At 39.0% G+C, this 15,824-nt stretch overlaps 1 protein-coding gene and 1 long non-coding RNA gene across 11 annotated transcripts in view; one reads left to right on the plus strand and one right to left on the minus strand.

Annotated features, from left to right (window-relative positions):
* EYA4 (EYA transcriptional coactivator and phosphatase 4) overlaps positions 1-15,824 on the plus strand; it is a 241,836-nt gene that overhangs the window by 158,592 nt on the left and 67,420 nt on the right. For 6 of the 10 annotated variants that reach the window (XM_019538073.1, XM_019538074.1, XM_019538075.1 and 3 more), the window contains 2 exons: positions 3,776-3,900; positions 5,255-5,323. In XM_019538073.1, the coding sequence (XP_019393618.1) occupies positions 3,776-3,900; positions 5,255-5,323 (194 nt within the window). The remainder of the gene's footprint in view (positions 1-3,775; positions 3,901-5,254; positions 5,324-15,824) is intronic. The other 4 variants (XM_019538078.1, XM_019538082.1, XM_019538080.1 and 1 more) reach the window with 1 other exon arrangement.
* LOC109312033 lies at positions 5,393-15,819 on the minus strand. Its single transcript, XR_002101690.1, has 2 exons — positions 15,545-15,819; positions 5,393-5,614 (listed from the first exon to the last, which is right to left on the minus strand). It is a non-coding gene; the product is annotated as an uncharacterized LOC109312033 (long non-coding RNA).

Here is a 15,824-nt window from a genome sequence, read left to right on the forward strand (position 1 = left end):
TTCAAATTTCTACTTCAGACAAATAAAGCAGTGAGGACATTTTAGCATCAGCCAAACTATCTACTTTTTCAAAACCTATTCTGAGATACTAGTCAACAATTATGCTGATAATATGTTTTGGGAAATAACAGGTCAAATGTAAGTGTGGAAAACTTAAATTTAAATGGTTACAAGACTGGCAAAATTTTCAAGCACTTGAAAATAAGGGTTTATAATAGAAAATGTTAGGCAACTTTAAACATAGACATTGCTGTGCCTTTGATTGCTCTTCCCATAACAAGCACGCTATCCACTAGAAAACAGTCTTTAATACACAGCCATTTACATTTTAGATATATTAGTTTTAGCTTCACTGTTCATTCATATTTTTCTGCTCTTTCAAGACAAACATACTGGGTGTGTCTATATGTGCATTTACACCAGCTTAAATTTACTGTGCAGTAAGTGGGAATAGGCTGGTGTTTACACATGCAGGAATTAAAGCACATTAACGTTATATGTGGAGTGACCTGGGACTAAAGTTAGTCCCAAGTCAGTCCATGCACATAGTGTTACTACACAGTAAAGCATCTACATGTGTGTTACTGCACAGTAAATAATAGGGTTTAAATTAGATACTTGCATAATACAGGTATCAAATTTATGCTCAAGTCAGTGTAAGTCACCATATTTACGTAGACGTACATGCGTAGACACACGCCCATACTGCACAGTAATTTCAGTTACTGTTCAATAAATGAGCAGGTGTATGGAAAATTCCTGTTCATACCTTTTTTTTTAGACACACAAACTACTTTTTAAACCTTATTTGTTGATTCATTTGCATTTCCATGATGCCTAAGGAGCCATATCCATCATCAAGGACTTCATTGTTGCAAGGCACTGGACAAACACAGAACAAAGGTTGTGATGTTGAATCACAGCCATCTCTTGTACAGAAGAGAGCAGATCTGTTTTTATTCTCTGGCAAACAAAAAGGATGTAGGATATTTTTTCCTGCTTGAATAACTCTGATTAATATCAGAGCCGAAAAGTGCATTAAACAGTAACAGTTGAGGAAATCTTAGATTTTCAGTCTGGAATCTGCTCTTGTCTGTGCATCTGTAGAAATGCTGTTTGAATGTGCAAAAGAAAATAACAGTCTTTCCGTCCTGACAAGAAAGAGAGAAACTTCCTATGACTTTCTAAGATGGGAATGTCTCTTGAATATCCTCAAGCTGATTGTATTTGAATGGGAAATCATGACACTTTAATCTCTAGTGAACACCTGGGGAGAATTAAACTGTATATGCAATAAAATACCAGTTGTTTATCTGTGGTAGCTTTCTTTTGTTTTCTTAAATACATACAAGATGGAAATCCCCAGACTTTCTTTAACTTTTTGCTGTAGAAGAAACTGCTAAACAAAAACTGACATTACAGTAAACCATTTGCATTCATTTTATTTAATCTAACACAGATCATGTTTCCAGTAGACAATAAATGTAATGCAGTGTTGACAGATATGTGGAAGTGGATATACAATTAGATGATGAAATCTGGTCAAAACAGTTCAAATCTCATTTTATGCCTTTGCACTGTTTTGAATATTGGTAAAAAATTCTTACATGCTGGTGTATGACCTGCTCACTACATAGGTAAGATTTCCACTGCTCATTAAGTCTAGTGTTTAGGGAGATCACCCTACCAAAAAAACCCCCAAACCACTGGGAAGCTAGGCTTGATTCAAATAATCAGTGATGTCAACAGGATTTTCTCCACTGCTTTTAGTGACTTTGGATAAAGACTTTAATGTATTGTTCCAGTTGCAGTGGGAAAAGGAGAAATAAAGGGCTTTTATGTCTCATATAACCATGTGCCTTGGAGCAAATGCATCTTAATGGGAGGTGAAACTAAAGAACACTAGAATGTCCACCGAGTTATTTCTACACTTAGGAGTAAAAATGCAGCTCACCTCAGAAAAACAGGATAGATTCAGATAACAGGACAAAAAATGGTGAAAAATTATTTTGAGAAAAAGGAACTGAGGACAAAGATCAGATAATTCCAAAATAAAATTGTCAATGAATACATCAGGGCCAAAGATAAAAATATTATCACAATATTAATCTAGTAACTGGCACCTACTCCTCCTGCACAAAATAAAAATTTAAACAGACACATTGGCACCTAATGGACCTCTGTCTGCTCTTCACCCCCACCTCTGGCCTTTTCTTTCTTCTGCTCTCCATCGGTCTTGATTGACTCCATGTGGTAAGCAATTTTCCCGTTGCAGATGACCTTGCTACGGCTTGGTTATAATAAAGATGTTGTTGTGGGGAAAATATAAATGTAATTAATCCTCAGATAAAGCAAGCAAAAGTATAGTGCTTGCTGCAGATTGGAATACAGTTAACCATCTAGCATGGGATTTCTTGGTACACCTTGAAATGTTTTGCCTGCTTTGTGAGTGTGAGAGGCAGATTGCCCTTTAGAGCTATCACTGAAAAAAAAGCCATTTTCATCCCTTCCATATGGCTTTGGTATTAAAATCCATGATGGAGCCCTAAATTTGAAAGGAAAATCTAAATCCATAACATAATGCCATACTTTGGAAGTCATAATTTCATAAACAACCTGGAAAAAAGGAGATAGAAACTAATGTAACAAAACACAAAAATAATTGAATTAAATAATCTCAGCACCTTTTCAGTTGTTATCATTTATTAGAGATGCATTTATGACTGGTGGGTAAAATACAGGCTGGGAAAAATTAGGGCTTTGCTTCTGACTTGTGAGGCAACAACAGGCTTCTCCATTTCTAAAAGGAGGATGAGTATATTGTGAGACTTAAGAAATGTGCATTAATTGCTTTGTGATATTTGCATTAAAGGCAGAAAATGTTTTCAAATAATTAACATTGAATTATATATAACTTATAAGAATAAAAATGCTGCCAAAGACTTCAAAGAAATCCATAAGAGTCATTTATATAAGTCTATCAAATTGATTTTAAAATGGACTTGTACTATTAAATCTGTCTACTCTCAACACCCCTCCCCTCCCTCAAAAGCTTCATTTTAGTATCATAGAGCTAGAAGGGACTTCAGGAGCATCTAATCCAGCCACTACCTGCTCACAGCAGGATCATCCTTTTCTAAACCACTCCAGCCATGTGTTTGACAAATCAGTTTTTGCAAATCTCCAATGAGGAACATTTCACGTCTTTCCTAAGTAGCTTGTGCCAGTGTCTAACCACTCTCATCATTAGACAGTTCTTCCTACTATCCAGCCTACATTTTCCTTGCTGCATTTTAAAGTTAGTTGTCTTGTCCCCTGTGGGCACAGAGAATAGTCTCTCATCAACCGCTTTATAACATAACTTCTTCTCTACTTGAAGCCTGTTATCACACCTCCTCTTGGTCTTCTCTTCTCTGAGCTATGTAATTCCAGTTCTTCCAACTGTGAATAAATCTGTTTTCCCCTATCAGTATGTAGTCAGTTGCTTTGAACATACCATTACATTTTCAGGTCAGATTGGCTGACATTTCATAAATTATTTGAAAGTAAAAATGTCTTCCTTATGGGTACCTTATTAGGCAACACTAGATAAATAAGTTTTTGGTTTACAAAAAATTAACTGTTTAGGGGATATGTTTAAATTGCATTTGTGAAATTCACCTTTATATTCTCATTTTATAAAATTTTTTTGTGTACAGTACTGTGCACACTGAAAGCCCAAGGCTTCTAGGCACTTCCATAATGCAAATAATGGCACTTCTTCCTTTTCTAACAGGTCTATGGAAATGCAGGATCTAGCAAGCCCTCATAATCTTGTGGGAAGTAGTGATACTTCAGGTAGCTCCAAACTGGATAAATCTAATCTCAGCAGCACATCTGTTACAACAAATGGAACAGGAGGTAAGTATGAGACATCATGGAGGGACAGAAATTTGCTACAATTTAATGCTGGCTAGTTTTAAATTAGCATTTCAACTTAGCGTTGAGTGTAAGGCCAGTATATCTGTCAGATCTCAGCAAAAATATGAACAATAGTAGGACAATTTTATGTTGTGCTTTTTTACTGTTTAATTCTATGTAACAATTTGAAACTGAATGAGAAAAGGCATTGGGCCTGAGTTCCCTCATCTCTTACGGTAAGTCAGTTGAACTCAAATATAACTTTGCTGGCTTCTTTGAATGTACACAGGGTGAGTGAGGGGAGGCCCCTGATGTTTAATAGTCAAGACCGTTAAACAAGAGTTAACTTCTGGAATTATTTGGTTTAAAGGAGCGTTTAATTTCCTATAATGTCTCAGTTATGTTTGTTGATCTGAATTAAGATATATTTTCTTTCTGATAATATACCATTGACAAATAATATACTATACAATCCTGCTGCACACCTGGGTTCATTTAGAAACCGTAAACTTTGAAAAGAGTGCACCAAGATTTCTACAAGTCTTGATTTAGACACTTTACTCACATGGTACACATGCTAATTTCAGTTGTCTGCAAGTACAGAATACATAACATAAATAATGGTTGTAAGCTATAGCAAGCCTTTACCATATAATAAAAAAAAAAATGATTGTTGTTCTGTACCCTGCCACGAAGACATTATAGTTTAGAGAAAGTCTAGCTCTAGCAATGCATTCTATGTGAAGGACAGATTCTGATACCCTTGCCCTAGCGATTGGTCTGAATGCAATATTATGCTGTGGGAATAAGAGTATCAGACTCAGGAATGAAATGCAGGCCCTACTGATGCCCATGAGATTTGTACCTCTGACTTTATTAGAGCCAAGATTTCTCCTTTGCCTCTTCCAAGTTGTACATTAACATACCCTTCTCTGGTGTTTTAAGACTTTAAACCAACATCTTTATAGTTCAGCTCTTTTGTCCTATAATTTACACAGTTTTATTCACTTGTTTCTATTCAAAAAATTATTTCCATGTCAGTGAAAATTTACATTTGAGTATGAAGGGACTAGACCCCTGTAGAAAGGTCTTTTAGATTCAACACAGTTACATGTCCAAGTATAAATATTCTAGAATGAGAGTTGAAAACTAGAAAAATACCTTTAAAAGCACTAATCATTATTTGTATATGTTATACTTACATAAATACACCAGCTAAAATAATACAAAAGCAATCCAGTGCAGTTAAAAAGACTTGGCTCGAAGTGCAAAAGCACTTACTTGTATTGAAGAATATTCATGTGCATTGAGCAGACTTTTAGACAATGAATCATTGTACCATTCCCATTCTCAGGAGACAACATGACTGTTTTAAATACTGCAGACTGGTTGCTGAGTTGCAGCACTCCCTCTTCTGCAACAAGTATGAGAGATCATGGTACAGTGCATGTGTGTGATTGTGTGGCTCCATGATTGCTGTGTTACATCTCTCTTTTTCTGTTTTGTTCTTTTGTTCTGTGGTTTGAACATTTCTGTGTGTTTTCTTACTCCTCGGAGTCCTTTCACAGACCCCGATAAGTAGAAAGAAGCAGTACTTAACATTGATGTTATCATATCTGTTAAGCCCTTTTGCCAGCCACAAGAATCTTAGTTTACCTGGAATTAAGTTAACTGTATACATCTTCATAGTCTGATGGCATTAGTTTCAGAGGGGCTGAAAACAGACAGCTCTGATTAATATCAGTGGGAGCAGCAAGTCTCTGGAAGTCAGACCAATAGTTTTCTCACAGAATACCTACTTGTCTGCCTTTAGGGGCTCAGCTCCACATATAAGGTTGATGTTATTATTCTTTAAAGCATCTATACAAGTACGTATGTATAAGAAGCTTTATATATAGTGCCATAAATGTATCTGGCACCTTAACAAATGTTTGGCTAAATCCTCCAATTATTTGCTGCTACTCAGTCCTTTTTTCTCATGTGTATTATTACTTTTACTTTATATCATGATGATAGCCAGGAACTCAGTGATAGATCAAGGCCCCATGCTACTAAGTACTCTACAAACAAGTAACCAAAAAATGGACCCTACAATGGGTTACACTTGGAGCTTATTGTAAATGTGGGTATGCTTTTTCATAACCATTTGCAGAACGTGGCTGAGAAACATAATACATAAATACAGTTTCACAGAGACTTTGGTTTAGTCTCTGAATGTGTGATGGCAGTTTTGTACACATTCAGTGATGGGTTTGCACTAGTAGTTATACCTGTGCCCAGTTTATGCAGAAAAAATGTATGCTTTTGCATCTAACATTTCATTTTCAAATGTTTGGTATGTCTTCAATTTAGCATTTTCTCAGGTTCTTAGATATTGCCCCTGATATGTCCCCCCTCATCCATGAACAGAGATATCATGCCTAAGTCTGGCAGTGCTTTAAAGCCAGTCAGCTGGCTTGGCTGGAAGATGCCAGCTAAATCACTTGAGAGCTGATAGTCCTCCAAAATGCCTTTTCTCAGTTTTGCCCCTGTGCCCAGATGGACCAATTTCTCCTATAGCTCATAAGGAAAAACATCTCAGGAGCACAAAGAACATGAACTATGCCCTCCAAAATCCTTCAGTAAACTTGCATGACCATAGTATCATAGGGTTCACATTAACTCAGATATGGTTCTGAACAGTAGTTCTCTGAAATAGGCAATCCCAGGTACCAGTAACCCAAGGTAATTTTCTGTAATGAAGAGATAGACATAGAAACTTATATCGGGTGTTTTGCTGAGCCACATTTTCAAATATATTCTATGAAGTTGGGCTCTCAGGCTTTAGGCAATCATAGTTAGATATTGTGTATTTAAAATATCTCAGGATAACATATGAAATTTTGTTTAGACCAAACAAACAGTTGAGCTTTAATCTATTGATCCCCGTTCACCTGAAAGGCTTCCAAACGAGTAGAAAAAATCCTTATATTCTTCACCTTGGTGCTTTGGGGACAAAAATAACTTAGTGTTTATACGCCAGATTCCCCAAGGCATTTAAAACAAAGATTTCTGACTTGAATGTCAAAGAGGAAATCCTGCAGAAGAAAAAAAAAATGGGGCAGTAATGATCCTAGACATCCATGTGCATCAGCAATACTTTTAGTCTGATTATAGAATGGGCTATATATTCTAGTTCATTATTTTACTTAGCTGTTTAGAAATAAATGGGTTTAGAAATAAATGGATAAACAAAAAAGGAGAGTGAAGGAAAAATCCAGTACAGAAAAATATGTTTTCTTAGGTTTTCTTACAGGGGATGTCTCTTTGAAACTTGCTAAGGGCAGTAAGACCACTAGTCTTATGATTCCTTTTATTTCTTTTTTTTAGGTCTGTATGTATTAGGGAAGCCTCTCTATGTGGTGTTTGTATTTGCTTAATGTTTGCTTGGCATTCTCAAACTGTGTGATTTAGTATATACCATAATCAGTAACCTAGTGAGTTATGATATGGGATGTGTCATGCTGCTCTTGGTTTGTTTCCTCCATGTTCATCCTTACACATAGCTTAGTCTCAGCTAGAATCATAGAAAAATAGGCCTGGAAGGTTCTTCAAAAGGTCATTAAGTACAGCCTGCTACTCAGGGCAGAGTTTGTCCTTGTCTAAACCATCCTAGTCAAGTCTTTGCTTAACATGCCCTTAAAAACTTCCAAAGGATGGATATGCCGCAACCTCTGTGGGTAGCCTGATCCAGTGCTTAACCACCTTCATACTGAGAGAGTTCTTTCTAGTATCCAACCTAAATGTCCCTTGCTGCAATTTTAAAACTCTTGCTTCCTTGTCCTATTTGTGCAGCTACAGAGAATAGTCTTTCTCCATCCTCTTTATAACCAACCTTCAGGCATCTGAAGTCTGGTATCAAATCCCCATTTAATCTTCTCTTCTTCAGACTAAATAATCTGAGTTTTTCAGCCTTCCTTGTAAATCCTGTTTCCCGGCCCTCTAATCCTCTAGCCCAGATGTTCTGTTCTGCAACTGACTTTGCCTGCTGGCCTACTTATTGCTCACAGGTGGTGATGATTCATTCTAGAAACCCCTCAATAGACTTTTCCTGGACAATTCAGTGAAACGTATCAGTCTCTTGCTGCTGTTCCCTTTCCAGACAAATCATAGCATCCCTCCCACAGCTGGGAATCACCTTGTTGCTGATTCTTGGAGGAGGCAGCAGCCCCACCCCTCACCACTGATGGACTGAGGGGGCCCACCCATCACCAAGGGAATGTTCCTGTATTCTGGGGATGCATCAATGTCCAGACATGGTACTTAGATATGATAGACATGACAGTTAGATGGTTGGCTCTTTTGACTTTATCCCAACACCCCACTGTTGATATCAGGATATACTTCTTATATAGTCTGTCAGCCTTCATTAGTCTTTGAGCTATTTATTAGTTGTTTAGTAGCTACTTTTCTTCATTATTATTGCCACCCCTCCCTGCTCATACAGTACTTGTAGAAAAGCCATCAAGCCTGCTGAAGTGAGTGGAAATATTTCATCCGGTTAACTGGCTGAGTCACCTCTCCAGCCTTTTCACTTATTAAAGGATCCAAAGTCTCCTGCCATGATGGGTTCCTCCTTTTCTATTCTCTGCCTCACCTTGCTCACTGTCAGTTATAGGAGTGGAAAACAGGAATACAACCTGCTGCCTACCCAGTTTGTAATACTTTTTCCCATTTTCAATCATCCAAATGCAACCACCTTGTTACAAATGGAACACTACACATCATTCATTTCAGGATCAAATATTTTGGCCTTATCTGTTCTTTTAAAAGCTGTTACCTGTTGGGAACCACCATACAAACTAGTCCTCAGGTTTGGTGGTGCTTTTGAATCTTTTCAGCTAAGACCTGATTTGTTTTTCTTGCTACTGATGTGATATCTCTAGGCAAGAAAAGCCCACATTTTTAAGAGTTAATTTAGTCTCTTTAAAGTAGTAATTCAAGGGTATAGACAGACATGACAATTATAAAGATTACAAAGAATACCAACTCAAGCTGTTATGATACAACTGTTAGGTCTGCATGATTGTGTAGTGCAGCAAAGATGCAAGTGCAGCAAAACCATTTCAGGTTTAATTCTACTTCATTCAGGGTCAAAGTTGGGGTTATTTAGCTGACTTGAATTGCCATGGGATCATGTATACCTAGAGTAGCCATTGGTCCTGTTTTATACTGGACTGCCCTGTTTTTAAACCTTTATCCATTGTCTATTTCTAAATGAGGAACCGAGCACAAAAAGTCCTATTTTCCAGTTCATCGGTGGAAATACATGCCAGTTGTTTGTCTTCTTCTTTCAATTAGCTGGAGCTAATTAGGGTACAGCCAGGAGAAGCAGAGCTCCTAGCTAGGGAGGGAGGGAAGTGGCCTTTTTCTGGTAGCCCGACACCTTGTTGCTGATTCTTGGAGGAGGCAGCAGCCCCACCCCTCACCACTGATGGACCGAGGGGGCCCACCCCTCACCAAGGGAATGTCCCTGTATTCTGGGGATGCATCAATGTCCAGACATGGTACTTAGATATGATAGACATGACAGTTAGATTCAGCTGCTGTGCATTCCCCAGCACTAGTAGCTCTTTCCATTTTAATGCAACTGAACGATATATTTGTCCATACCTCAAAATAATGGTTGAAATTGCAACTTTTAAGTGCAGTCTTTGCATTACTCTGTTGTATCAGAACATTGGGTGATGCCACATACTGTCTCTCATTCTGCAAAAGTTAGGCCATACTCTGCATGATGTCAGCTCATATTTTGATTTCAGCTTTGAATATGATTGCTTTTGTGGTCTGAAGTTAAAGAGGGGGCTTTTGGTTAATTTAATGCCTCTCTTTTTTCCCATAGTTTAATTATGGACAACATAAAGGAAGGCAGCATTCCAAAAGTCTAGCCACACCAAAAATAAGTCCTGATGAAATCCTTACTCTGATACAATCTCCATGTGATAGATTAGAGCTGTTTAAAATCAAGATTGTATCAAAAGATATTTTCCATACATATTTTTGACAAACTGTAGTAACAGTTGGTGGATTTTTATCCTATTAAATACACTGGGGATTTTTTTTCTTTTTCACATGCAACAGGGAGAGGATACATTGCTAAATATTTGGGCCTGTGAAAGTGCAGTGCAAATTGCAATAGGTAGAAATATACATAGATCTAGAAAATACCTTTCAACTCACTTTCGAAACCTTGATTCAGGAGAGAAGCTTAGCCCATGCTAAAGTGCTTTTTAAATTGAATAGTATCCTCCATGTCTTTAGTTCCTCTGTAGCTTTTACAATACTGGAATGCTGACTGAAGTGGAGATTGCCAAAGATACTATATTATGACTGTGTAATATAGACAAGTGTCCCCAGGATGTCCACAGGTTAATGACATAAAGTCATCAGTACATAAAATGTCAGATATCCTCCAAAGGGTCAAAGATAAAACTTTCTAATATAGTATGTTTTAATTATCCTCCTCAGTGTGAGAAATAAACTTTAACTCTGTCACAATAAATAAGTCTTGTGTATCACCTTCTGACATTTCAAATTAAAAATTCAGTCCTGAAATACACATTCCATTAAATGTTACGGAAATATGGGGCAGAGGTGAATGGGTCATTTTGCATTGAAGTGTGAGCTTTTAAACATATTGGATATACATATGCATATTTTACATACTTACTTCAATAGAAACAAATGCCTGCCCTATAAATATTGTGATAAAATAATAACAACAAAGTGGTGCCTAGTGTAATGAATAATTTAGTGTATTTTGCATATTTTGCCATTATTTTGTAGAATGATAGAAATGCAGGATGAACACGACTGCTGAATGGCTTGAAAAATGAATGAAAATATGGCAAAGTATTCTCGTTTTACAGAGAAACAATACACTGGTGCTTAAAGAAAGAAGCGGGGAAGGGTGTAGCAGTCATACAGGGAGTGATGAATTCAAGACTGAATTAGGAAGCCTCATGTATTCAAATACTTTTTAAAAGTATAGGGCCTGATTCTATTCACAGTGAAACAACTGAAGAATTTTTCTTTTGACATCATAATTGTACCATACTGGTAACAGATACCTCTTGGTTATATTAGCATTAGCAACGCTAAAGATCAATCTTATATTTTAGACAAAAACGTACTGTAATTTCTCAGTTGTACGATACTTGGCATAAACAGATATTTTTCCAATTTAGACATACATCTCTCATATGCTCTCTTGGTTGCTTCATCATTGAAAAAAATATTTAGTATTTGTGCAAACAAAGTTAATTTCTACATTAATGTTTGAGCCTGTTTTCCTTTCTAAACCATCTCAAGACAGTGATATGATGAAAGGTAGCATGTAATTTGCTGATTAGTTTTCACTTAGTCTTCAAAATAATAGTGCTGTGGAGCAGTTTAATTGCTCATCTGCAGAAATAGTTCTTTCTTTGGGGCATTTTCCTGCATCTTTACATAGAATCATAGAAAATGAGGGTTGGAAGGGATTTTAGGCGGTCATCTAGTGCAACCTCCTGCTTAGAGCAGGAGCATCTCCAACTAGATCATCCTAGCCAAGGCTTTGACTAGCCAGATCTTGGAAACCTCCAAGGATGGAGAGTCTACAATCTCTCAGAGTAACCTGTTCCAGTGTTATACTACCCTCCTAGTGAGAAAATTCTTCCTAATATCTAACCTAAACTTTAGTTTCTGCAATCTGAAACCGTTGCTCCTTGTTCTGCTATCTGCCACCACTGAGAATAGTCTAGGTCAGGGATGGACTAAATGGCAGATCCGGCTGGCAGCTAGGCTCCATTTCTCAGCAGCCCCTGCCTGCATGGGTGGGGCCAGTCTCCATGGAGACCCCAGCCACAGCAGCACTGTGATAGCCCAAGACTAGGGTTGCCATGGAGACCAGCCCCAGATGTGCTGGCAGGGCGCATGGCAGGGCAGGGGGTTGCTCCGGAGCCTCTGGGATCTTGTGGCAGGGGCAGCTTGGTCAGGGTCAGAGCAGAGCTATGATCTGCAGCCTGCACACTTTGGAAATGGACATGCAGGCTGCAGATCGTGGCTTTGCTTCTGCTCCAGACCAGGCTGTCACTGATGCAAGGAGCCAGGGCAGAGCCATGATCTGCAGCCTATGTGTCCCTGCCTGGAGCATGTAGGATGCAGATTGTGGCTCTGCCCTGGCTCCTTGTAGTGGTGACAATGTGGCCCCAAGCTGGGGCAGAGCCATGATCCACTGCCTGCATGCCTCTGCCTGGAACATGAAGGCTGAAGATCATAGCTCTGCCCTGGCCCCAGAACAAGCTGCCCCACTGCAAGATCCCAGCTGCTCCGGAGTAGTCCCCTGCCCTGGTGTGCACCCTGCCAACATGACTGGGGCTGGTCTCCATAGCAACCCCAGCCTTGCACTATCACAGCTCAGCTGTAGCTGGGATTCCCATGGAGACTGCCCTAGCCATGCGGGCAGGAGCTACTGAGAATGGCGTCCACTGCCGGCTGGATCTGGCACTTGGGCCAGATTCCACCCCTCACCCCCACCTTTAGCTCCAGCCTCCTTTGAACCCCACTTCAGGTAGTTGAAGGCTGCTATTAAATTACCGCTCAGTCTTCTCTTCTCCAAACTAAATAATCCCAGTTCCCTCGGCCTTTCCTTAGAAGTCATGTACCCCAGCCCCCTCACCATCCCCTCCACTGGATTCTCTCCAATTTATCCACAACCTTTCTGTACTGGGGTGCTTAATACTAGACACAATACTCAAGATGTGGCCTCACCAGTGTTGAGTAGAGGGAAATAATCATTTCCCTTGACCTGCTGGCAACATACCTACCAATGCAGCTCAGTATGCCATTAGCTTTTCTTGGCAACATTGGCACACTGCTGGCTCATATTCAGTTAATTGTCCACTGTGATCCCCACATCCTTTTCTGCAGAGCTGCTACCCAGCCAGTCAGTCCCAAGCCTGTACCAGTGCATGTGATTAATCCATCCTAAGTGCAGGACTTTGCACTTGTCCTTGAAACTCCTGAGATTCCTTTTGGCCCAATCCTCCAAGTTGTCTAGGTCACTCTGAATCCCAGCCCTACTCTCCAGTGTATTTGCTACTCCCCCAAGCTTGGTGTCATCTGCAAACTTGCTGAGGGTGCCCTTTATGCCATCTTGCAGGTCATTGATGAAGTCATTGAACAAAACTGGCCCTAGGACTGATCCCTGAGGCACTCCACTTGATACCAGCTTCCAACTAGACATTGAGCTATTGATTACTAATCTCTGAGCCTGATGCTCCACCCAGTTCTCTCCTCTACCCACCTTATAGTCTATTCATCCAGCCTGTACTTCCTTAGCTTGCCTGCAAGAATGTTGTGGGAAACTGTATCAAAAGCCTTACTAAAACCAAGGTACACCATATCCACCAGTCTCCCTGCATCCACAGAGCCAGTCATCTCCTCATAGAAGGCAATCAGGTTGGTCAGGCATGACTTGCCCTAGTGAGTACATGCTGACTGTTCCTAATTACCTTTTTCTTCTCCAAGTGCTTAGAAATGGATTCCTTGAGGATCTTCTCTATGATTTTCCAGGGACTAAGGTGAGGCTGACTGGTCTGTAGGTCCCTGGATCCTCCTTTTTCCTTTTATTAATTATGGACCCTTTTCCAATCATCTAGGACCTCTCCTGATCACTATGACTTTTCAAAGATCATAGCCAGTGGCTGTGCAATCACATCAGCTAATTTCCTCAGCACCCTCAGGTACATCCCATCCAGGCCCATGGACTTGTAAATGTCCAGCTTTTCTAAATAGCCCCTAACCTGTTCTTTCACCACTGTAGGCTGATCACCTCCTCCCCAAATTGTGCTGCCCAGTGCAGTAGTTTGGGAGCTGACTTTGCTTGTGAAGACAGAGGCAAAAAAAGGCATTGAGCACTTCAGCCTTTTTGTCATTCTGGCACAAGGTTGCTTCCTCCATTCAGTAAGGGACCCACACTTTCCCTGATTCTCCTCTTGCTGCCAACATACTTGTAGAAACCCTGCTTCTTACCCTTCACATCCCTTGTTAGCTGCAACTTCAATTGTGCTTTGGCCTTCCTGACTTCATCCCTGTATGCCCAAGCAATGGTTTTATATTCATGTAAAGAGCTAATTCCTTGACCCTATTTTCCAGTAGTGTTCAACAGTTTGGCATTAGATACTTGGAAGAACCTGCTGTAGAAGTTAAACCTTGCCTTGTTTCTCTAGTCATCCGCTGTGAAGCCAACCAATGCCACTGCATTGTCAGGCTTTCTATTTGTTAGCACCCTGTAAAATGCACAATCCATACTAAGACTTGCCTTATCAAAATCAAAAGGAAATTTCCAGTATCCCTGTGTAAAATGTGAATTTATACACTATGTCTCAAATCCCTGCTATATGCTACATACCATCATGCATATTATATAGCTTTGCTTCCATTCATCCAACTCATCTATTTTCCTATGAAAGATCCATTGTAGGTAGGATAAATATAGGTGTGTATAATTTTAAATATGTGACAGTTAAAATAAAATAGTTTGTTAAAATAATAGCAACCCAAGAATTTAGCTAGAAGTTAGGGATAATGTTATACAGGCAATTAATTAATTATAATTATCTACACAGGGAAATTGATCTCTATAGTGTATACCAGTATCATTCCACGATAAGAGAATACATATGGGAAGTTACAAGGTGTGGACATAAGGACAAGTTATCATGGAACAAAAGGGGTTTGGCTTTACTGAAAGTCAGCCACTCTGTTGGTATATTCACACTTATCCCATGGTAAGAACAATGGTAATTCAGTCTTCCTGCACAGACAGCTAAATAACTGCAGGTTAGCTTCCACTTACTGTGGGTAAGAGCTTCCATACAGACAGATATTCCAGACATCTGACATGCCATGAAGTCTCATCGCCTTTTATTTGGTGGTAAGCTGTTTATAAGCCTGTATCAACATGGGTACAGTAGTTCTTTTAGTCAGTTTTTCATTGTAAGCCCCTAGTATACTTTAAAAACCCCAAAGGCTGATTTTAGTATTACAAGACATGACATATTACCCATATAACAAAAGAGATAGGTCTGGATTTTCATTTACAATTTACCTTTATGCTTATTTCTCATTTACTAAAAAGTTTATTTTCTAGCTCACCTCATTCTTTATACCATTCTTTACCTTTATACTGTAAAGCCACATTAATTTAAGTGAGAGTGAGACCCATGGTTATTACAGAAACTAATAAATACTGCAAATAAGAGCACTTTCCTCAGTGTATGATTGTTCTAAATGCAAATACAACTCTGCTATAAGTTTATTTTCCTACATCAGCTTAGCCTTTAATAACCAGGAACATTATTTTTTACCACATGAATTAGAAATTGGGTTTTTATGGCTATTGTCTGGGGAATGCCTATAAGTTTGGAGTTTGTTCTTTTTTAACTCATTTGGTGAGATTAGGTCACTGTTGTTCAGTGCAGGCTAGCTCAGAGCTAGAAGAAAAACAATGGTGGGAAGGGGAAGCTGGCACTGTGAAAGCAGGTCACTGCTAGAGAAGAATGAAACCATATTATGCTGTTTTACTTGTCAAGCATAACTATTCCTGTTACGTACTACATACCTTGACAGCTATGTTTCCTTCCTCTTCATTGGTCCTAGGGAATTGTTTGAATCAATTCAATTTGGCTTGAAATGTATCTGGATAGAACATACCAGTTATTAAAACATAGAAATGAATAAATCAACAAATGCACAGGTATTTCAGACCATGTAGTGACAGGTTACTCATAAAGTTCTAAACTTTCCTGTTGCATGCGTGTTCTAGCTGGGCTACCACTAGTGAAACTGGCATGAGGTCTCTTGTGTAAATTAGAAATAAAATCTCATGTCTACTTATTCTT

The sequence above is a fragment of the Crocodylus porosus genome, unplaced genomic scaffold (assembly GCF_001723895.1).
Source record: "Crocodylus porosus isolate Cpor-Errol unplaced genomic scaffold, CroPor_comp1, whole genome shotgun sequence".
NCBI classification, from domain to species: Eukaryota; Metazoa; Chordata; order Crocodylia; family Crocodylidae; genus Crocodylus; species Crocodylus porosus.